General features: G+C 50.3%; 1 protein-coding gene across 1 annotated transcript in view; it reads left to right on the top strand.

Moving 5' to 3' along the window:
• The window catches only part of LRRC20 (leucine rich repeat containing 20), a 61,935-nt gene that overhangs the window by 3,541 nt on the left and 34,603 nt on the right, over positions 1-23,791 (top strand). The window contains exon 2 of the mRNA XM_068547738.1: positions 2,108-2,246. Within this exon, the coding sequence (XP_068403839.1) occupies positions 2,165-2,246 (82 nt within the window). The 5' untranslated portion in view covers positions 2,108-2,164. The remainder of the gene's footprint in view (positions 1-2,107; positions 2,247-23,791) is intronic.

Below are 23,791 nucleotides of genomic sequence, written 5' to 3'. Positions count from 1 at the left end.
GAGCATGGTATGTAGGAAGAATCCTGGGCTGGGAGTTAGGAGACCTAGGTTTTTCGTTTCTGTTTGGCTGATTTACTTCCCTTCTTGGGTCCTCAGTGTTCTCATTCATAAAGGCATTAGACTGAGTCACCAAGATTCCAGCAACATTGCTGTGACTCAGGCTTAGGGGGTTGGTCTTAAAGGTAGCATGATGAAGGTGTTGGGTCCAGTTTTCCATAGTCCTCACTATTCCCTGCTGTTCTACCCTGGACCACCTTCTTCAAGTTATCCACCTGGCATTGTTAGGACTTATGACCCTTCTCATTTAGATGGTATCTTTGTTGTAAGAGTCAGTTGACTTGTATTTAGATTTGAAACCCAAATGATGGCTGTTGATCATCATCACCATTGGGGGAAACTAACTGAACATCTGTTTCAGTATGTGGTATGAAGTGCAGGGGGAAAGCATAGTATATATCTGCTCCCTGCCTTAAGCTGTCTGCAGGCCAGCTGCGGGGGATAAGTATGTATATTTTTAAAAGCTCATAAATAACCCAAGTGGCTTGAGCTAAGGCATTGCGTGCTACTGAAACTTAGGGAGGAGAGAACACTGAGGGCTGGGGCAATCTGGGAAGACTTCCTGGAGGTGGAGAGGTGGAAGTTCTACTCATTCCTTAAAGATGAGTTCCACTGACGGTGTTTGAGTCATATGGGTATGTAACTGGGATTAAGTGCTGGCATCGTATCTGCACGTGTACTGTTTCATCATTTCAGCTAGCATTTATTAAGTAACTTACGTGTCCTGAGCCCTGGTCTAGAAAGGTATGTATTTTTTGTTCAATCCTCATATGAACCCACTGCAGCAGGTGTTACTAGATCTCCTACTCAGATGAAGAAACTGGGGCTCAGAGTAGTTCAGAATCTTTCCCAAGTTTTCTCAACTAATAAATGTCAGAGTTGGGCATTAGGCCTGTCTTCTTCCTTGGCAAGATGCAGGCACATACTGAACTCATCACTAATTCTCCTTGAGCACCTGAGTGGGCTTGACTCGGCCTTCCTGTCCAGTTGAGCACATGTGGACTTTTTCTTGGTATCTCTTTGTACCCTCACCCCCTTCTCTCTGCCCTTCACATTCTTCTGCCTTTGACCCTCAGATGTGTTCATTAGAGCTCCTTGAGCTGTCTGTGGATCTCGGATTGGGATCCAGGAGCAAGAAAGAGCACTGATGTTGGCCTCAAATTCATTATCTGCATGGGGTGTTGCCGCTAGTGATGTGGGTGACTTTTGTAAAGAAGTGAGCACTGGATGTAGAGTTGGGCCAGGTTAGTGCCATTTACTTACTTTGACCTTGGCCAGGTCATTGAGTCCCTCTCTCTGCCTCAGTTTCCTTCTCTAATAAAAAGGAGTTGGAGACATTTCCCGAGTCCCTTATGTCTTCTACACCTGATCGTTTTGATTGTGTCCTCACCCTTCTTTAAGCCTTTTCTCCCCAGTGGTCCTGCCCCCCTTCCTTTTTCCTTGGGGTCTCGCCAATAAACTCAGCATCAGGCTAACAATCAGATCTGTGGCTAAAACTGTAACTTTCCCTCCGTATTGCTGCATGGAAAGGGAATTCTTAGAAACCACCCACCAGCCAGACAGTGAGCTCTGACCAGGCAGGGCTGTGTTTCATTTGCCTTTGTGTCCCCACTTCCCACCTGTGGGAGGAACCTGGCAGAGGTGGCTGAGGAGAACTGGGAGCTGGAGCAGTTGTCCTGTGGACTGGCTCCGAGCCTGTGGGATGGAGGGACAGGTGTCTCTCCTTGCACTTGGCTGTACCCCGCCTTCTCCCCACTGCTCTGCCTGTTAAGTGAGTCACAGGCCAGCACACACCTAAATCCTCACACCCGCCTGGCCACTGGTTCAAGCCCTGGCAAGGTCATAGGTGTCAATTCTCCCAGGAAACTGGTAGGGCTGGGCTGATGGGCAGATCAGCCACTCTGAAGGCTGAGCCGGATGTGGCCTGGGCTCTGGGCCCCTCCCTGTGTGCTTCCTGCAGCCTGCGTCCCCGGGGGAGGGTGGGTCAGGAGTGGGTCCCTGGCTGGTGGTGGGCAGGCACTTCATGGCCCTTTGTCTTCCCCAAGCACAGGTCCCTTTATGAGCAGCAGACCAGCCTGGTGGCTGGCGGCAGGACACCTGAGTCTGCATGCTGAGGAAGATGGGTGAGGCCGTGGCCAGAGTTGCGAGGAAGGTCAACGAGACAGTGGAGAGCGGCTCCGACACCCTGGGTGAGTGAGGGCACGGCTTTTCCAGCTGTAGGTCACCCTGTACGTGGTTTATTGAATCAGTTTGGAAATGAGATAGAAAGAGAAGGTGAAAGGCACAGTATCAGCATGCACCCCTCGGCGTGAGGAGCTGTGTTCCATGGACTTTTGTTTTTTTTAAATATATTTTTGGCTGTATTGGGTCTTCGTTGCTGCGCACAGGCTTTCTCTAGTTGCGGCGAGCGGGGACTACTCTTCGTTGTGGTGTGCGGGCTTCTTATTGCGGTGGCTTCTCTTGTTGCAGAGCACGGGCTCTAGGAGCGCGGGCGTCAGTATTTGCAGCATGCAGGCTCAGTAGTTGTGGCGCGCAGGCTCCAGAGTGCAGGCTCAGTAGTTGTGGCGTATGGGCTTAGTTGCTCTGCGGCATGTGGGAATCTTCCCGGACTCGGGATCGAACCCATGTCCCCTGCATTGGCAGGTGGATTCTTAACCACTGCACCACCATGGAAGTCCCTCCATGGACTTTTTATTGCAGTTGTGTTTAGTTTGTGTATACGGGGTCCCAGCGTAAGATGTATTTCTTACTATGGGTCATAGTTCAAAGAGGTTTGAAAAGCACTGAGTAGGGCTTCCATCTGCCGGGAGCGTGTCTGCCTGCACTCAGACTGCCGATGACTCCAAGTGTGTATGTGCCCTTGGACTAGGTGGCAGTAGCTGGCACTGCTGGGTAGCCCCATGTACCAGGCCCTGTGCAGGTGCCTCCCGAGTGTTGCCTTATTGAATCTTCACAACTTCCCTGTGATGGATGATACCCACCAGGCATGACTAGCCTCGGATTTCAGATGAGGAGATGAAGGGTCGAAGGCAGAGCGGGCTTTTTTCAGGTCACACAGTCAGGCGGCCCCTTTTCATTCCACTGTTTTAATTGAATTGTGTCATATATTGTTGAATTGGTTATCGCGTTTTAGCCCATGCAGCTACCCTAAGGCTGTAAGCACTTAAGCAAACTATCCCATTTAATTGAATTCAGCAGATATTTTTGACTATCCACCACGTGCAAGAGTTAGCAGGGGATCGTGTGTGTGTGTGTGTGTGTGTATGTGTGTGTCCCGCTGGAATGTAAGTGCCATCTTAGAGCCACAGGTGTGTTGCAGGAACACAGAGGAGGTGAACGCAGGCCTGCCTGGGGTATGATTGACGGGGTGGGATTTGAGTTGGGTCTTTGGCACACAGAGGAATTTCACCGGCAGGTTAGGGATGTGTGTGCCTGTGTGTATCTGTGTCTGTCTGTCTGTTTCATGAAGGAGCATTTGCATGGAGGTTACTACCTGGTAATGGTCCAGAGACTGGAAAGGTGGAGCGTTTCTGTGAGCAGCCATTGGTCAGGTGTGTCTGAGGGTCCTGGGGCAGGGGGTGGTGGCCCAGAAAGTGGAGGGACACTCAGCCTTCAAGATGCACTTGGTCACCACCTCTTCCAGGAAGCCCTTGGCCCTGCCCCATCCACCCCTTGCTCCCTTCCTCCTCTGTAGGACTCATTCAGTGTCCCTGGAAGGGAGGGATCCTGTGGTCTTTTGTCCCCCACCTGCCAAGAGCCAGAGCAGTGTCTGGCACTTTGTAAAGCACGTAGCAGTGTTTACTGAACTGAGCGATAGTGAGAGAAGCATCTCCTCTGTCAGCAAACAGACTTGAAGATTGCTGTTGGTTTTGGAGGGAAGTCTGGCAGGGGGTGGTGCCGGGGGGAGCCTTCGGCTGGTGAACTGAGGGCTGTGGGCCCTCAGGAAAGGAATTCTGGAATCCTGTGCTGGTCACTCATATGGTTGCACTTACCCGAGTGCTCAAGACTCTCCACCACTGATATGGCCTGGATTTGAATCCCCACTCTGCCACCTACTAGCCTGCTTCCTTAGCAGATTGCTTTACCTCTTGGAGCCTTGATTTCTTCATCTATAAAATGGGATGGTAATTGTGCCTCCCTCATCAAGGGAGCAATTGTAATGTCTTAAGGTGCTTGGCATGAGTAGCTCAATAAATGGCAGCTATTATTTTTAATTTTTCGCATCTCCAAGGGCTGGAGGTGGGGCCTAAGTCCCTCCCCTCCCCCACCACAAACGCACCTCCTCCAGGTGTCAGCCAGTCACCTGGCTGGGTGTCCCCACTTGCCTTGGGATGGGGAGTTCAGTGCAAATCGACGGATCTCTGTGGTGAATAACCTACCCCTACCTTAAAATGGTGCATGGGAGAGGGACACATATGCGGCTCATTCTCATCCAGATGTGTGAAGGGGGCAGGGTGGAGGAGCAGCAGAGCAGGGAGAGTGGAATTCTGACCTCCCGGGGGACGTGCTGTTTGAGGGAGGATGTCAGGAGGCAGCAGTGAGGAGGCGGGTGCCCCAGGCACGGGGAGGGCTGCGCCTGAGTGGCGGCGAGGCCGCTGCAGAGTTGCCGCTGGGGAGGGGGGAGATGAGGGATGCCACTGGCAGGCGGAGAGCCTGCAAGGCTGTGTTGAGTCTCGACTTCAATGTCTGAGGACCAGAGATTGCAAATTCAGTTGCCTCCGCAGGCCAGGTGGGGATTTCTGTGAACAGAGTGGACACCCTGCCTGGAGTGAAGTGTGCAGGGCGTCTAGGGTAGGGTGCTCTGCAACCAGCTTCTCTCTCTGCCCGGGTCATGCCCACTGAAAAACTCAAGCCAGGCCTCTGGCAGTCCTGCCTGGCCACTGCAGTGCCTGGGATTGGAACCCTAACTGGCTGGCACCAGCGCCTGGGCCCTCTCTGTTCTGGGGTGGGGGTCAGATGGTTGCTGATTGCTGGTAAACTTGGGAGAGGAGTTAAATGCTTGAGCCTTGGTGGTCTTGGCTGAAGCTCGAGACTTTCACATGGAGGTGGCTGGGTCTTTAAACTTAGGGCTGAATGAGAGGGGGCCTTTTAACTTCTTCAGTGCCCAGCAAAGAAGCAGAATGTCAGAGCAGGCCACTTTGGGCGCCTGCAATCCTGACCCTTCGGCAGGTGGAGCTCATCAGGTTCATGCAATGTGAGGGGTCAGCAGTCAGCACATATTGAGCACCTGCTGTGTGCACGGTGCTGGGGGGCTCCCAGGGATATGTGCAGTGGAGTTCTGGACCTGAGACTGGCCCGCCACTGGGACAGCAGTGACTGATGCACGGGCTCCGTGCTGAGCCGTGTCAGATGGACTACAGGTGGTGGTAATTCAGAGGTGGGAGATATTGCTGGGTGTTGAAGGAGTCTGGGAAGGCTTTCTGGACGAGGTGGGAATTGATGTGGGTCTCGAAAGATAGGTGAAGTAACCCGATATGGTTCTCATGTAAAAGAGCAAACAATCTGAAGCAACTAAAAAGCCAGTACTGGAAAATTGCTTAAAGAACTTTTGTTACAGCTATGTAATGCAATTTACGTAGCTATTAACCATGGTGTGTAAAATTTCATTACGTGCTTGAATGAGGACTGGCAAATTCTCATGTATAATGTGAATTGGAAAAGAACAAGGATCCCAAACTCTATAGACAGTAAGATGCCAATTATGTTCAATGTGTATATACATAGATAAAAATTGGAAAGAAATAAGATACAAATGGATGTTAGAAAATGCTATTCTTCATTTTCTGAATGTTCTATGATGAACATATTACTCTCACAAGCAGAGAAGAATAGATTTTAGGGAAAGGGCCACCTGCCACTCTAGAAAGTGAAAATAAAACCCACTTCCCAACAGCAGACAAGAGGTACAGGAGTTAAGGGAGTAGCTCCTGCTCTAAGCCCCTGCCCCTGGGTGTGGAATGAGCTTCCCTGGCTTCTCCCCTTCTGCTGGGTTCCCCAGCTTGCCTCCCTGTGCACAGGCTGAGGGCACAGGCCCGGTAGGGTGTCTGCTCCAATGCTGCAGAGTGGGAGATCCCTGCAGAGGCTGGGCTGGGGAGAGCTTGGTTACAGGCTCTCACCTTACTCAGGTAGGTAACCCTGGGAAGCATTACTCGTGCTGCCCCGGCCGCTCATGGGTGCACTCCAGAGCCAGGCTTGCTCCTCCTGTAACCTGAGCTTTGGTTCACAGCCCTTGTTGCCTCACTCCAGGCCCCTTGACCCCCAAGAAGTAGGCTTCTTTCCACCTGGCCTCTGGTCTGCCCCTAGGTTTGAGTTGAAGCCACTTTCTTCCAGCCCCTCACCCCTCCTCAGCATCATCTGCTAGACTTTTCGGATGAGCTTGCAAAGAGTTGGGAACTCTGCACTGTACTCAGATTCCCCCCCGCCACACGAGGCACTCCTCTCTATGCCCCCCTTGTCTCCCCAAGTTAGTTTTTCCTCTTTTTAAAGGCCTCATGCCCACCTGGACTTCACTGGGTCCTTGCACCCCTGAGGGGCTTCTGACCTCACCCTTCCCTCCCTGGCATCAGATGGCAGCACGTCCAGCCAGTGGACCATCAGGCCAGGCTACTCTGCACCCACTCCTTTCCAGGGGGAGGCTCCCAGGTTTGGGGGGATGACTTTAAAAAATTGATCATTACTGCAGAAGAGCAGGATTTGGAAAGGCTTGGGAGAGTGTGGGAAGGGAGGGTTTGGCTGGCTGAGATCGAGGCACTAGCAAAGATGGGAAGAAGGAAAAAACAAGGTGAGCTGGGAAGGAAAGGAGCTAGCATTTATCTGGGGCCTGCTGTGTGTCAGGCTGCCATACTGGGCATTTAAGATGCCTCAGGTGGGCCCACGTGCCTAGAGCCTGTGCTCCACAGCAAGAGAAGCCACCGCAATGAGAAGCCCGCGCACCGCAACGAAGAGTAGCCCCCGCTCGCCGCAACTAGAGAAAGCCCGCGTGCAGCAATGAAGACCCAATGCAGCCAAAAATAAAAATGATAATAAATAAAAATAAATATTTAAAAAAAAGATGCCTCAGGTGGTAAGGAGAAGGGGCAGCCCCCGTGGGCTGCTTCTGCTTACATGCAGATCATGGACCCCACTCTAGAGCTTTCACAGTGGAATCTCAGAGGTTGGGCATGGTGACCTGCATGTTAATGGGAACCCTGTATGATTCTTCCCTGCCTCGAATTTTGGGAGCCACTGGCTTACTATTTACAATCTGGAACTTCCTTCTCCTGGTGGGTTCTGGAGGGCTGGGTGGCAGGGGTGGGGTGGGGTGAGGGTGGGTGGTGTTGTCTGGGCAGGCCTCTGGATTTCTGTGTGTGTGTGTGTGTGTGTGTGTGTGTGTGTGTGTGTGACAGAGAGAGAGAGAGAGAGAGAGAGGGAATGAATATGAACATGGACTTGATCCATCCTCAGGGAACTGAGTGGCTAGGCTGGGCGCTGTGAGATAACCAAGTGAGTAGACCAAGGCTAGTGAGAGAAGGGATATGTTGTTCCCTACTCTCCCCCTTCCCCTCCTTTCCCCCTTCCCCTCCTGCCCTCCCTCCCTCCTCTCAGGCTCACTCATGCTTTGGCCACTTTTCTCCTGTCTCACCAGCAGATGGAACCCCGTCACCAGCCGACCTGGTGACAGGCAGCTGAGTCAGGGACTTGGCCAGGGTGTGAGGGCCGGGTCCCGACAAGGGCTTCCACGCCCTGGCCGGCTCACATCCTGTGTCTACATTCCTAGCTGACTCCACAGTGATTTGATTTTGCAGCCCCTTTCTTGAGCAAGGGTGCTGAGTAAGTGCAGTATCAGGAAGCACTCGATATATACTCACTGGACAGAATAACATCTTCCCTTGGGTCAGACACTGCCACCGGCTCCTTTGTCAACGAACACACATTGAACACCTACTGTGTGTACCTTCCCTGGAGGACCCAAGTGTCCCAGAAGTGCCCAGCCTGGAGGGGGAGACAGACACACACACATACTCACACACATGTCCCGAGGGAGGGGGGCAGCCAGGGTTTGTGGTGAGAGCAGTCTTTTTTGGCCCCAGGAGGGGCTTGTGGGTCTACAGTTCCTGGCCCAGAGCCCAGGAGGCTGGTGCTGGTCGTAGGGGAGGGGTGTGTGTTTTGCTGCCATGTCTCCTGGCCTGGGGAGTCCTGAGGATCAGCCAGGTACAGGTCAGCTCTGAAGGCATGGAGGAGGGAACAGGCTGTCTGTCACAGGGCAGCCCTCAGCCTGGCCAGGGCCACTTGTCTCTTTACCGCGAGGGCTGGAAGCCTCAAATCTGCCGATCGGCCACCTTTCAGTTCCTTGAATTGCTAAACCCTTTCCAGCCTCAGGGCCTTTGCACGTTGCTGTTCCCTTTGTCTGGGATGCTCTTCCTTGTTCTTCATGGCTGGGCCCTTCTCATACGTTAAGGTTCAGCCTAAATGTTTCGTCTATAGAGAGACCTCCCTGACTTTCCTTTCTAAGTGGCCTTCACCCAGTCATTTTTCTTTAAAAAAAAAAAAAGAAGAAGTTATGAAAAGGCATACACAGGTAGCAAAGTCCATAAAATCATATATACTTAGTTCAGCAGATATTTGTAAACCGAATACTCACGTAACTACCATCCAGGTCTAGACATGGAACATTGCCAGAACCTCCAGAAGCCGCTCCCACCCCCAGAGGTAGCCACCATCCCAACTGCTGTGATAAGCTTTTCCTTCCTTTCTTTAGTTTGATCTTGCTTTCCTTTCATTTTCCTGGCCCTTGGGTATTGGAGAGAGCAGACTGTGGGCGTTGGTGGTGGGGGATCAGGAGGTCTTGCTTGGCAGAATGTGCCAGTGCAGAGAAAGGGGTGGAGGTGAGACCCTGGCAGGGGCTAGTGTGTGAGGGTATCATTCAGAGGCAAATAACCAGTATACAAAGGGAAACCAGTAGAGCTTTCAGAGAGCCCAAGGGTTTCACTGGTACTGAGTTGGCACAGTGCAGTAGCCTGTGGTGCAGAAATGCAGGGCCTGCACCTGGCGTGCCCTTCTCATTTCAGAGGCGAGTGATAGGTGTCAGCCCAGCCCAGTGTGCCTGTGGAGTCCTGGCTGTTTCTGAACTGGCCCCAGAGAGGTGGACACATATGGCCGTGTCCAGGCAGGTAGCACTGAGCCCATTGTTCAGGCAGGTGAGGAGGGGCCCTGGTGGGCATTTCTGGAAATCCTTTTATTTCTCTCTCTCTTTTTTTTTTGGCTGCACTGCACGGCTTGTGGGATCTTAGTTCCCCGACCAGGGATCGAACCCGCGCCCCCTGCATTGGAAGCGTGGAGTCTTAACCACTGGACCGCCAGGGAAGTCCCTGGAAATCCTTTTACACCATGCTGTGGTCTGGCATTGCCTCTTTGTGCCCAGGTCGCTATGGGCTTGTTGGGGTCCTGTATGGACCCCCAGCCTCAGGTGTAGAAGGGGCCATGGAGGGAAAGAGAACAGCTCAGTATTGGAAAGCAGCTCTTGGGATGGAGAGAGAGAAAATTTGTTCTGTGGCTCCAGCCTAGGCATTTGCACTCTGCGGAATACTTTTAAAACTATATGTGTTTAACTTAAAAAACAGGGCTTCCTTGGTGGCGCAGTGGTTAAGAATCCGTCTGCCAATGCAGGGGACATGGGTTCGAGCCCTGGTCCGGGAAGATCCCATATGCCGCGGAGCAACTAAGCCCGTGCGCCACAACTACTGAGCCTGCGTGCTACAACTACTGAAGCTCGCGTGCCCAGAGCCTGTGCTCCGCAACAAGAGAAGACACTGCAATGAGAAGCCCGCCACCGTAACGAAGAGTAGCCTCCGCTCGCCACAACTAGAGAAAGCCTGCGCGCAGCAACGAAGACCCAGTGCAGCCAAAAATAAATAAATAAAAATAAATAAATAAATTTATATTAAAAAAACCCCAGTATGTATCACCTGTGCCTAGTGCACAAAGCACAGGGCCCAAAGGGTAAACGAGAGGCCAGGCTTCCTCCCACCCTGTCTTCTGGTCCGCTGGTCCCTTCCCCCTGGCACAGTGTCTTGTGGAAATAGAGGAACAGTTGCGAGGTTACGCTGGCTAACTCTAGAGTTGCTAAAGGATGAGGATGGTGAGCTGTGTCCTGAAGTTGTTTCTGTAGCAGTGATGGGACAGAACCCCAAAGCCCTTTGGTTGGGACTCAGGTCTCTCTGTTGGTGGTGGGGGAGTCCCTGAGTCCCCTTCTAGAACTTTGGAAGCTCCAATGGCCACGAGCCCCACCCATCTCCATCCCAGCCCCACCTTGGACCTCTGTCTTCTGAAAGGAGGGAGGATAAGAGTGGGGGGTCTGTGGTGGGCATTCTTAAGCACAGCACACCTGTTCCCTGGGTCCCTGTTTGCTGTGATGCTGCCCTGACGCAGTGGTGGTGCTCAGAAGTCATGTGTCGGATGGATGGAGGAATTCCCTCATCCCACAGGTACAAATCGCTCAGTCTTCTTTCCTTAGTTTTCTCTCCTGTTCATTGTTCGGTCTGCAGAAATCACCCCAGCCATGAGAACCGGTCCAGCCCTGAGGGGCCTCCAGGGAAGCCCAGTGGGAGGTGGAGGTCTCATCACAGCAGGGAGACTGGGCCCTAGATGGCGCGGTGACTTGTGGAAATGCCGCAAGCCCTGGAGACAGGCCGCCAGGCGGCCAGCTGATTGCATGGTGTGTGGAATGCTTGCAGAACCTAAAGTGAACTAAGTGAGGATGAGTTCCCCTTCTACTGTCTTGAGTTGTGTACACACCAGGTGTTGGTTTAGCATCCGTGTTAAGGGGGTTGCACAGAAGAGGCGGCATTTCAGCTGAACCTTAAAGGACGGAGCAGGTTTAGGGGTGTAGGTGTGGGACAGGAGTGAGGGGAAGGCGTTCTAGGTGAGGGTGTCTGAGCAAAGGTGGGGCAGCATGCAGGCAGGTGCTTGTGATGGGAATAGCAACACAGGAGAGCAAAGGGAGCTGAGGCAGGAGGGGAGGTAGGGGCTGGCCCAGATCTCAGAGGGCCTTGAGTGTCACCTTAAGTAGTTCCTAGAGTAAAGTCCTAGCTTACACAGAGGTTAGGTTCTAAAGAGAGCCTGAACAGTGAAGATCACCTAGAGTCAAATGACCCATGAAAAAAAACAACCCGGTGATTTAACCACCGCTTAGCCTTAGCACGTAGCTGCTGTTATTGTCCCCATTTCACACAGGAGGAAACTGAGGCACAGAAAGACTAAGCAACTTCCCCAAGCCGGGGGGATTTGCACCCAAGCGCTCCGACTGCAGAGCCTACGTTCTTAGCCTTGTGTTAAACCGCAGCCTGGGACAGACCGTTTTGATGGTTGGGGACCAGGTGAGGTTGCCGGCTCGCAGATAGCACACCCAGGCTGTAGGGAACCATGTACCTTCAGAAACACTAGAGTCACACTCAGCATCTGAGTTCAGCAAGTTAAATGGGGGCCCAAGCTGCCTCGGCTGTACCTGATCTAGACAGCAGTGGGGGGCCCCTGGCAGGTTCTGAGCAGGGAGTGACGTGATCCGGGCCAGGTTTCGGAAGAGCACCGCCGGGCACGGGATGGATGCGAGACCATGGAAGGGATAGCAGGGAAGAGGCACCTTCCATGTGCCGGGCCTGTGCTGGTGTGGCCTTGTCCCGAGTCAGACCAGTGGGAGGAGGACGTGAGGAAGGAGAGGCTGCGGGAGGGGCTGGGCAGCCGATTGGCTGGCGTACAGTTTGAAACCTGGTCATCATGTAAACTGGGGAGGCCTGGGCCGTTTGGGTGGATAAGGGGATTCTGATGATTTGGGGTCCCCAAGGGACACCCCTGAAGAAGCACATAGCAGGGCAGTATGGGCATAGCCAGCTAGAAATGAAGATGTCTGCAGAAGTGCTGCTGCCCCAGAGGGGCCCTAGTTCTGGGGTCCCTGACAGCCCCAGTGCATCCTTCACCCCTCCCACCAGCACAGACAAGCAGACACCCCAAGAACCAGGTGGTTAAATAGGCTGCCAGGCTGCACTGTGTCACTGGCACTGAAGAAGCATTTTTTTGAAGGCAAAGAGAAATCTTCTTTGAAACCACATGGATAATTATTCAGCTTTAAAAAATGTATGTTGGTGGAAGAACAAAAATGTTCTGCTTCAGAGAGATAACCGAATAGATAATTTGGTGGCATCAAAAGCTTGTGTCGCCCAAGTATGAGGATGTTAGCCTTGAGGAGGTGATTTAGCAAGGCTGAGGAGGTTATTAAAATCAAATGCTTCCAGAAATGCAAACATGGCTCTGGCTGACAAGGCAGCTGGGGATGGAGGGAGGTGATGCAGGGGCCTGGCAAAGCCAGTCATTCTGGAATGGAGCCCCGACACACCCCGAGCTGTAAGTGTGGTGACCCAGGCTGAAATGAGTGATCTGTGCTCACCTTTAGACATTAGGAAATTGTAGTTTATTCAGAGACAGGTGCTGCCAAAGGTCATTATCATTAAAGATGAGGTTGAATTAAGAGCTGCTTAATTGGCATCTGCCTCATCGTGGTTGACTGTGTTTTGCTAAGATGCATATTTTTGTCGTGCTTCAGTGTATTGCTGGGATTCCTTATTCTGTCAAGTTCACGTCAGCAAACGTGTATTCACTGTGTGCCGTGTCTGTCTGTATCACGCTCTGCAGAGGATGGGGAGGTGAGAGGAGGAGGAGGGAGCTGATTACTGAGCTCCGGCAGGTGTCCCATTAGGCCGTGCACTTGCTGGTATTGCTGCCTGGATCGTCCTTTGCCCAGATCTTTGCATGCCCTGCTCCTTCTTTTTTATTCTTGTCTCAGCTAAATGCCACTTCCTCCAAGAAGCCCTAGTGAGGGTTGCTGCCCTTGCCTCTGCCTCAGTTACCTGCTCCCCATCACACCGTTTTATTTTTTGGAGAGCAGTGTCATTGCCTGACATTCTTTCAGGTATTTTCCTCTGTATTTACCACTCTTCTCCCCAGGCTGGCGTGTAAGCTCCTGGAGGCCAGGGACTCTGTCTTGCTCATCACTGTACCCTTGGACTGTGCTACCATGTACTGGATACTCAGGAAATCTTTGCCATATGAATGACTGCATCTGATTTTCTCAACTGCTCTGGACGGGTGGTGTTTTCGTGTCACTTACAGAAGGGGAAACCGAGGCTCCGAGAGCTGTGGTGGTTTACCCAGATTCTCACAGCCAGCAAATCTTGTGCTGGAATTTAAACCTGAGTCTCTTGGCCTCCCTCTCCCTCTGCAACAGGCCACCCGCCTCATTGGGACCTAATCCTTGCCCTCAAGGAGCTCTCCGCCCTGCCAGGAAGAGTGAGACAAACACATTAGTCATTCTTATGGAAGACAAACAGGCGAGGGGCCCTGACAGAGGCGGCAAACACACAGCGGCAGCTTAAGGGCGGGAGCAGTTCTGTCAGTTGAGGACTTGAGCTGAGGCTTCTTGGAGAGGTGGCCTTTAGACAAGACCTTGTAACATGGTGTTGCTGGGAGAGGATGTTGAGGATAAGGGGCACATTCTACTTAATGGGAACGGCACCAGCAAAAATACAGAGGTGGGAGAATAAAGGGAATTTGCAGGGAACAATGAGTAGTCTGGCTCGGCCAGAAGGTGGAAGCAGAGTCGCAAGCAGGATACCTAAAAAGGGAGATCGGACCCGGATCCCTCGGTGGGATTGCTGGGCTGCAGAGAGTGGGTTCATTCTGTGTGGCATGGGGAGTTCATTCTTGAATGGAGAGAGGTATTCAGGTGATGGGTATGGAAGGGTGGGGGCAGGGTGTGGAGAGATTCCTCAGTGAAGAAGCGGCCATGGTCATTGTCAAGGTGGATTTCAGGGTTGTTAAGCTGGTTTCTTTTAGGTAACAGTAAAACCATATTAGAGTAATCACATCTTTGCCACAGACAGCACGGTTCTTGCCATGAGTTCAAACCCTAAACAGATATTAGCTCATTCTTTTCTTCATTCCCCGAAAGGGCATTTGAACCCCCATTTTATAGAGGGGGATCCCAAAACAAAGCTTCCCAGGGGTGAGGGGTATGGTTACGTTCAGAAGTGTTTGCCCAGCTCTGAGCTGGGCCTGAGGGGTAGTCAGCAGGAGGGCACGTGCTCCTCCAGTCAGGTTCGTTGCTCACGGATCCTGTAGGCAAGTCTGCGGATATTTACCAGTTGGGGGAAGATGGTCCAGCACAAGCATGAAGGCAGGCGTCCTGAGGTTGAAGGTGAGGTGGTTGGGACACCCTTCCTGGGGGAGGTGGGGCTGGGCTGGCAGGAGGAGATATAGGGGCAGAGCGGAGAGGGAAGGGCATTCTGGACTGTGGGAATGGCATGAGCCAAGTCTGGGTGATGAGTGAGCTCGAGGACTGGCAGGTGGGTGGCTGCGGTGAGGTGTGCAGCCGGCGGCCAGGCCCTTGTGTTTGGCTGGGTCAGATGCTGAGCCCACGGTGCTGCTTGGAGGCGTTTGCTGCCACTTCCTGGGTCCATTCAGTTGTTCAGCTGTGACCTCAGGAAGCCCACTTACTCCTCTGAGAAAGCATGCCTTACAGGGCAGGATTCTTTATTATTTCAAGCCTGAGTGATTGTTTGAGGAGGAGAAAAGGCATTGTAAAAATCCAGTCAGTAACTGCAGCTCTTTTGTCCCCGGGCGCTGCCTTTGTTCGGTAAGTACAGTCTCCCCAGCTGTCAGCTGCAGCCCCCTTGCTCTCTGCCCTGCTCAGAAGCCGGCTCCAGGCTAACTGAGTCGTCTGGCATCTCGTCACCCCTGGAGAAGCCCACATGCACACGTGGGCTTCTGCTATGGCAAGAGTACTGTCAGGTCTGCCAGAGTCTTACTCTGCCCAGCAAGTTAGACTGGGGAAATATATTCTGGGACATGCATTGGCTCCTCCTGTGGGCCAGGCATTGTGCCGGGCACTGGGGCGTTGGGGAGGATGAGAGGTGAAAGGACACTGTCCCTGCCTGCAAGGAACAAGTGTTTGCCTCCCTTTAACCATGTGCATGTGATGTTCACGGTTTTCGCCATGTCAGAGGGCCAGATGTACTCTCAGTCACAGGTGGAGTAACGTGATTGACTCTCAAGTCAGGCTGCCCTGGTTTGAAGCCTGGCTCAGCCACTCATTAGCTTTGTGACCTTGGGCAAGTTACTTGATCTCTCTGACCAAGTTAAGTCTGATCTGAGTTAAATCTCCGTTTTCTCATGTCTAAAAGGTCCTTACTTTCTAGAGTTGTGAGGATGAAAATTGGATAATGCCCGTAAATGTTTAGAATGGTGGCCAGCATATGCTCAGTGCTCTGAGTATTAACTATGATTATTATTACTTAACATTTTTCTTTAAATAAATTTAGCATAGATACAATTTAAAAAGAACTTTATATCATTACTGTAAATGGAAAGTCAACATAATTTTTCATTAATAGTTGATAACCATAAAAACAAAGATGAAAACAGAACACCGTTATGAAATCTTAGGTTAGGCTTGAATCTGCTTCCCCATTAAAGAGGGGGTAAAGCAAGGACTAGAGGACTGAGAATTTGAAATGGGACTTTCTCACCATGTGGCTGATTGTTATTTGTACAGTGATCACCATCTAAGTCCTTCTCAAAGTGTGGTCCGAGGACCAGCAGCATCAGCATCCCTGGGGGGCTTGTTAGAAATGCAGATCCTTAGGCCCCATCCCAGATCTGCTGAATCAGAACCTGCATCCTGGGACTTCCTTGATGGTCCAGTGGTTAAGACTCCGCGCTCCCAATGCAGGGGGCCCGGGTTTGATCCCTGGTCCAGGAACTAGATCCCGCGTGCATGCCGCAACTGAGTCCACATGCTGCAACTAAGAAGTCCGTGTGCCACAACTAAAGATCCTGCATGCCACAACAAAGATCCCCTCCTGCCACAACTAAGACCTGGTGCAGCCAAAATAAATAAACAAATTTTTCAAAAAACAACAAAAAAGGGCTTCCCTGGTGGCGCAGTGGTTGAGAGTCTGCCTGCCAATGCAGGGGACACGGGTTCGAGCCCTGGTCTGGGAAGATCCCACATGCCACGGAGCAACTGGGCCCGTGAGCCACAATTACTGAGCCTGCGCGTCTGGAGCCTGTGCTCTGCAACAAGAGAGGCCGCGATGGTGAGAGGCCCGTGCACCGCGATGAAGAGTGGTCCCCACTTGCCACAACTAGAGAAAGCCCTCGCACAGAAACGAAGACCCAAAACAGCCATAAATAAATAAATAAAAGAACGTGAATTTCTAAAAAACAAAACAAAACAAAAAAAAACCCTGCATCCTAACAAAATCTCCATGTAATTCATGGGCACATTACAATTTGAGAAATCTTGTCTTTTGTCGCCAGATTTGTGAGTTACGCACTTGGAGAGAGATGGGCTCAGTTCAGGCTCTGTGTTTTATGCATGAGGAGGTTAAGGTCCAAGAGTGACCTGCCCAAGGTCACTTGATGAGTTAAGAGCAGCAGCAGATCAGAATCCAGGTCTCCAGACTGGCTCTGCAGGGCAACATCCTTGAGAGGATGGGAAGCCGAGCCAAGCTTGGCTCCTTCCCATCTTTACTTACTGTGTGACCTTGAGCACATTCTTTACCTCTCTGGGCCTTAGTTTCCTTATCTGCAAAAGGGGACTGACACTACTGCCCTTCCTCAGAGGTTGTTGTCAGGATTAAATAAGATGATGCTCAGTCAGTGTTGGCTGCTGTTGTCCTTGTAGAAGACCTCAGAGCCTGCCGGGGCCTCTCCAAGACCTGGCTCAGCGTGTGGCCTCTGCTCAGACCGGCTGTGATCGCCTCAGAGCTGTTGGTGGCCACGCTTTCCACATCAGTGTGGCTGCCGTTTCTGTTCCCTTTTGTTCTACGTGTTAGTGATGAGTCATTGATTGAATGAAGTAATTTAATATCTCAAATCAGTGACTGTGCATCACTTGGTTGTATTCTGTGTGGGATTAAATTTTGGTTTTAATTAAATACAGGATTTTTTTTTTTAAGTGATTGGCTGGCTTGCCAGGAAGAAGCAGGGATTGTTTTGGCAAGTCCCACATCCCACAATAACACACAAATATGGTTGTCTCCTTGTTGTGATGTTGTTGGAATAAGTGACTGCCAGGGGTCCTCTTCATCCTTCAAGGAGCAACGGAGCTGAAGCACATCGTTGTAATGAATTCTCGCATCAGAACAATGTCTTTTCATCCTCATAACAGCATCTCTTAGTTACTGAGTACACACTGTCTGCCATGCTGTGCTGGGCCCCTTGTGGACCTTTTATTTCATGCTCAGAACAGCCCTGTTAGTTAGATCATCTTGTCCTCATTTTTTTTTAAGTTGAGGAATAATTCACATACCATAAAATTCACCATTTTAAAGTGTAACATTCTGTGGCTTTTTATATATTTACAAGATTGTGTAACCATCACCACGATCAATTTTAGAACATTTTCATCACCCCAAAAAGGAACCCTGTACCACTAAGCAATTACTCTATATTTCTCAAATCTCCCCCAGCCCCTGGCAACCACCATTCTCCTTTTGTCTCTATGGATTTGCTTATTCTAGACATTTTATATAAAGGGAATCATCCAGTATGTGGCCTCTTGTGGTTGGCTTCTTTCACTTAGCACAATGTTTTTGAGGTTCATCCATGTTGTATCAGTACTTCATTCCTTTTTATGGCCAAGTGATATTCCAGTGTAGGGAGCTACCACATTTTGCTTATCCATTCCTCAGTTGATACACACTTGAGCTATTTCTACGTTTGGCTATTGCAAATGATGCTGCTATGAACATGCATGTAGAGGATTTTGCGTGAATTCTTGTTCTCTTTTTATGGAGGGGGAAACTGAGGCTGGGGTTAAGTGACTTCCCTGAGATCCCATAGCAAGAAAGCCCCAGCCCAAGAAAAGCCTCCGTTTGGATCTGGAGGAAGAGAGTGCTCTCAGGCCCACACTGTAGGTACCTCTTCCTTTTTTAGGTCTCTGGCTATTCTTGTGTGGTTAGAGCACATCCTGACTGTTGGGTGTGATGGCCACTGACTGGGGGCCAGAAGCTCAGCTTTGTTTGTGGAGGCAGGCACTCTGCAGTTCCATCATTTCCCAGAGAGGCTCGGACTTCTGCAGTAGGTCACGGAGAAAGCACCTCTGAGTTCCAGAGTCTCACGTGTGCAGCATTTGTTGTTGGGCTGTCGGCTGTGCTCTGCAGTAGCCCCTCTGAGCTTGGCCCTGGTGGGATTTTACCCCATTCCCCATGTAACCATCAGGATGGATCTCCACTGACCCAGCCTCCTTAGCCTGTTCCCCATGGATAGCTGGATGTTAGGGATGTTACTTTCTTTAAACTTAGGATATTTGTAAGAAGTAGTAAGTGCTTGTTGTAAAAATATCACACAATACAGAGATCTATAAAGTAGGTAGTAGAAGAAATAACACCCCCAAAAGCATGGCCATGTTCAGTGGTCTCGCCATGTTCCCAGAAGATGCCATGCACATTTCCCCTTTCCTGGGCACCTTTCTGCCCTTCTCTAACTCCCCGCCAGGGCCCAGTATAACTGCTGTTGTGGTGGAACTTTCTGGACTTCTGCAGTGCTCGGTGAGCTCCTCCTGTGACCTTTCCTCTCCAGGTGGCATGAGACAGATGGGGAAAGGCCAGGAAAAGGCTGCTCTAGAAACTGGGAGTTAAACACCAGCAAAATCCCCGAAAATCCCCAAAGCAGTTTTGTCTGGGGAAGGGGATTTTCCAGGAGGCGGGCCAGGGCGCTTTTTCCTCTTAAACCTTCTAGAGCTAGTTAGCTCTATAAACACTGTGCGCAGATAACAGAATCCAGCCTAATTGTGTGCACTGGTGCGTTGATACCAGTCCTTGATGACTTGTTTCGCTTGCTCTCTGCACCCCGCACCTCCCAGCTTTGGAGATCAAACAGCATTTCAGAGACCGGCAGCCCTTTGGCTTCTTACGCCAGGATGCCAGCTCCCAGCCCCTAGCCCTTGAATATACATGGAGGTGCTGGGAGTTTGATCTTCTGGAAGGGGTGCTGGCTCTTCCCAGCAGGCCCACGCCTAAGTTTTCATTTTCATGTTCCAGAAGAATCTATTTTCTCTATACCAGGCTCCTGAATGAGAGTCTCATCCCACCCAGGGCCTCTGATCTGAGGCCCTCACACAATCCCACGTGTTGTTTTGCTAAACTGAGCTCTCTCAGGGTAGACCGCCTGGGTTCAAATCACAGTTCTTCTATTTACCTACTAAGCCTGTGTTTCTACAATGATAAGATGGGAATGAACGTAATACTACCTACTTCATGGGGTTGTTGTGAAGATTAAATTAGATAAAGTGTGTCAAATATTTAAGAAAGTCTCAGGCACATAGGAAGTGCCATACAAGGGTAAGCTATTATTATATCACCTTTTTTTAGGACTATCTTCTGACGGTAGTAGGAGGAGGGAGCATAGCGTGGTGTAGACTGATGTAGGGTCGTAGAAAGACCATGGGCATCGGAGTTGGGTTACTCTTGGTTCAAATCCCAGCTCTCTACTCATGGGCCTGGGTGACCAACTTCCCTGAGCCTCAGATCCCCCCATTATACTGCATGTTCCAGCGTGTTCTAAGGCACAGACAATTCTAGAACCCTTGGCGGCAGCTTGCAGCCTCTCCCCTTTGACAGGAGCACTGGCCAGAGCTCTTTGCTCTGTAGAATCACGGAGTCACAGAATGTCCAGCCTGGTTGAGACCCCCCAAATACCATGGTGTAAACCCTCATTTACAGAAGAGGAGCCAAGGCCCCCGGAGAAGTTGTTTCCCTGAGACCCCACAGCTAATAGCAGAGGGACGGGGACGAGAACATGGGCCTCCTGAGCCCAGCCCAGCTGCTTCCACACTGACGGTCACCTGTGCCTCTTTCAGAGCCAGAAACATGCACAAGCAAGAGAGAAGAATGAAGAGACGGTGGCTCTGTCTTGAAATAGCCCAGTCTGAGGGGAATCCGGAGGCACCCAGGGCAAAATAACTTTCCACGAGTGAGCAAACTTAAAGCCCCTGCACAGGCATGGACCAGCCAGCACTTAGTTAATGTGAATTGCTGTCATTTTTGTCACCATTATCACCATCAGTCAGGGCCAAGAAACCACAGCTGGTGGAGGCCCAGTCTCTCTAAGCCAGTAATTCTCAAACTCAAGTCGGAGGGCTTGTTAAAACACAGATGGCTGGGCCCCGCCCCCAGAGCTTCTGATTCTGTAGGTCTGGGGTGGGGCCTGAGAATGTGCATCTCCAACAGGTTTTGGGGAGATGCTGATACCCCAGACCTCCCTTGCCACTGAGAGTGGTCCTTGGACCTGCCTGGTAGAAATGCAGGATCTCAGGTCCCGCCCGAGACCTGTAGCATCAGAAGCCTCATCTTAGCAGGATCCCCAGATAATCTGTTGGCACATTATAGTTTGAGAGGTGATGGCGTAGTGCAGAGTTCTCTACCCTGGCTGCATGTTAGGATCACCAGGAGAGCTTGGGAACCCCTGATTCCCAAGCCCCAGCTCACACTAATTAAGTCAGAATCTCTGCGAACGAGACTCAGGTATCAAGAGTCTGTAAAGCTCCCCGGGTGACTGGCCCAGTGTGTCGCCAAGTCTGAGAACCACCAGCTAGAATTCAGAGTGGCAGCCAGGAGGGGTCTCAGAGATGATCAGCTCCAACCTTGGCATTTACCAGAGATGCACACCAAGGGCTTAAGACCTGAAGGGTCCTGCCTGAGGTCCCACAGCCAATTAAGTGACACATCCAGGCTCTGGATAATTCTTTCACCAGCTCTTTCAACTCTAAGCCTGCTTCATATAGCTCCATGGTAACTGCAGTATACCAGTGTCCACAGGAATTCAGTGTAAATCTTGGAAGACCTGTCTGCTCATTGGAACTCAAGATCTCTTGTTTCAGAGCAGCTGACCATCCCAAGTGACAGTTACATGTTGTAGGGAGGCTGTGTACATAGTGGTTAGGAGCACGAGCTCAGGGCCAGCTATGCCCTTTACTAACAAGCCCGCAGGTCTGTGTCTCAGATTCTTCCTCTAAAAGCAAAGATGGTGATAATAGTTCCCATCTCATGAGGCTGTTGTGAGGATTAAGAGTTAATATGATACTACTGAGCCATAAAAAAGGATGAAATTTTGCCATCTGTAACAACATGGATGGTCTTGGGGGGTATTATGCTTTGTGAAATAAGTCAGAGAAAGACAAATACTTATGATATTGCTTAAGCTGAAAAATAAAACAATCTAATGTATATAACAACAACAGAAAAACAGACTCACAGATATAGAAAACAAACTAATGGTTACCAGTGGGGAGAGGGGAAGGGGAGGGACAAGATAGGGGTAGGGAATTAAGAGGTACAAACTACTATGTATAAAATACATAAGCACAGGGAATATAGCCAATATGTTATAACTACAAATGGAATATAACCTTTAAAAATTGTGAATCACTATGTTGTACACTTGAAACATAAAATATTGTATATCAGCTATACCTCAATAAAAAAAATTGAAATTAAAAATAAATTTAAAAAATTTAAAAGTTAATATGACAATGCTGAGATCACTGACTTGCACATAGGAAGCACTCTATAAATGTTGATTATTATTTCATTAACTGAGTGACCTTGAATAAATCATATGACCTTGAGCAATCCAATCTTTTAACTTCTCTATGATTCAGTTTCCTCCTTTGTTAAATGGGGTAAGTATAGAACTGACCTTACAGAGTAGTTGTGAGGAGCAGATGAGATTGTAGGTCTGAGGCCCTGAGCAGTTTTGGACCCAATGGTGGCTGTGGTCATATGTCACAGACAGAAGAACTTACAGTAGTAAGTTCTGGCTGGGGCAGGGTCTGAGCTGGGCTGTTCCAGACTCTCTGAAGGGAACATCTAAAACCATGGGAATTGAGGTTTCTGAGATGTTTTGCCTGGAGTAAAGCTTATCATGTCCTTCATCCTCATATATGTAAAGCATTGTCACGTGGGAGCAGATATCTATGTGTGATCCAATAGGGCAGAAGGACCACTAGGTAGTGGCAGGGTAGCAGTTATATGGTTCATGAAAGAACTCTCTAACAGTTCAAACCATTCTGTGGAGGGGAGGGGAGCTCTCCATCATCAGAGGTGTTCCAGAAGAACTCTGTGCTCTCTGGTGGAGACATTGAGAGAATTTCAGGTCTGAGATTGGAGGCTGCATTACTCAGTATTTCCCAAGTTTGCTTATTGGTAAGAATCACCTGGGAATACTTGTTAAAAAACGCAAATTCCCTGGCGCCATTCCAGACCCACTGAGGCAGAATCTCAGGAGCAGGGGCCTAGGACCCACCTCTCCAGATGCTTCTTACTGGGAAATTTGGAAAACATGGGCTAAATGGCCTTCAGCCTCCTTCTAATCCTGAAAAAAAAAGAGTCCACAAAAAAAGACGTTTGTGAAAAGAGATATTTTGTGAAAACAAGACATTCTGGGTGGGACTGGGTCACACTGGTGGCAGATTTCCTCCTGCAGCCTGGGGAGTCTTGCATCTTGGTCAGGACACAGAGCCCACACACCCGCCAGCCTGAGTCCGTGACACTTTCTCCATGGGTCCTGTGGCTTAGTTGCCAGGGGCTCCATGATCCTCTGCGCTCCCTGCACAGGGCCCTGTCACCAGGTCCACCTCTCAGCAGGAACTGAGCAGGGGTCAGAGTTCTGTTTCTAAGGAACAACACAAGCTTGACTCAGCCCTCCTGACTTCCCACAGAATGTTCTGTTTACTGCTTGGATTTTGCTTTTTCTGCCCTGTTTTCGCCCACCAGTTACTTTTCATTAGGCATTTGTTAGAATTTACGGGATAACCTTTAATGAAGGACATTAAACATTTTGAATTAAAGAGCTTCTTTATTAACATGAAGTACTATTCTAATTAGAGGTTTGGGGACATGCAGTTTGGCCTTGTGATAATAATTATGATTATGAGGATAATTATGCCTTGTGTTTATTACAGTGCCTTCCCCCCAAGGGTCTCTGTTCTCTACTATAGCTCAAGTCTCGGTGCCGGGGGCACTGAGGAAAGGCACACTTGAATCCAGCTGCCATCCAGATGTTGACAGAGGACCCTGTGTTGGTAACCCCAGCCCCTGATGGGGTCTGTGGGCGTGCATGCACCACCAAGTAGCATGAAATGATTCCTTCCTCTCTGGCGAGGCTCCAGAAAATTGCAGGAGGAGCCAAGGCTCAAAGGTGGAGCCCCAGAGGAAATGAAGGTTCTCTGGGCTTTTGCTCATGCCATGGCCCATGCCTGGGTTGCCGTCCCTCTCTCCTCTCTGATTCTAGTAACCTCTCATCCATCAGTGTGCAGCCTGAACCTAGGCGACCAATTGCCCTGAGTTGTCTGGGGCTAAGGAGGGGTCCCCCAGGATGCAGGGCTTTTGGTACTAAAATTGGGAATGTCCCAACCAAACCAAAACAAGTTGGTCACCCTACTGGAATCTTTGCATTCCGATTCTTTGCACTCTATCATCTCCCCCAAATGACCTTGGACAATTTACCTATCAACACGGGCCTCATTTTCCACCTGTGAGGGTAACTCATGATTAATACATAAACAGCACCTGCTACTGTGCCTGGCACGTAGTCAGTACTCGTGATGCTAGCTATGCCTGTTTTTTTGAGTTGAATGAGAACTTTGAGGTCACCCAGCCTCCATCTGGTTCAGGAATCTTCTCAGTGGTGACCCTGCCTTATC

The sequence above is a fragment of the Eschrichtius robustus genome, chromosome 7, assembly GCF_028021215.1.
Source record: "Eschrichtius robustus isolate mEscRob2 chromosome 7, mEscRob2.pri, whole genome shotgun sequence".
In the NCBI taxonomy this organism is placed as follows: domain Eukaryota; kingdom Metazoa; phylum Chordata; class Mammalia; order Artiodactyla; family Eschrichtiidae; genus Eschrichtius; species Eschrichtius robustus.
This window is presented reverse-complemented; position numbering and strand designations above follow the sequence as displayed.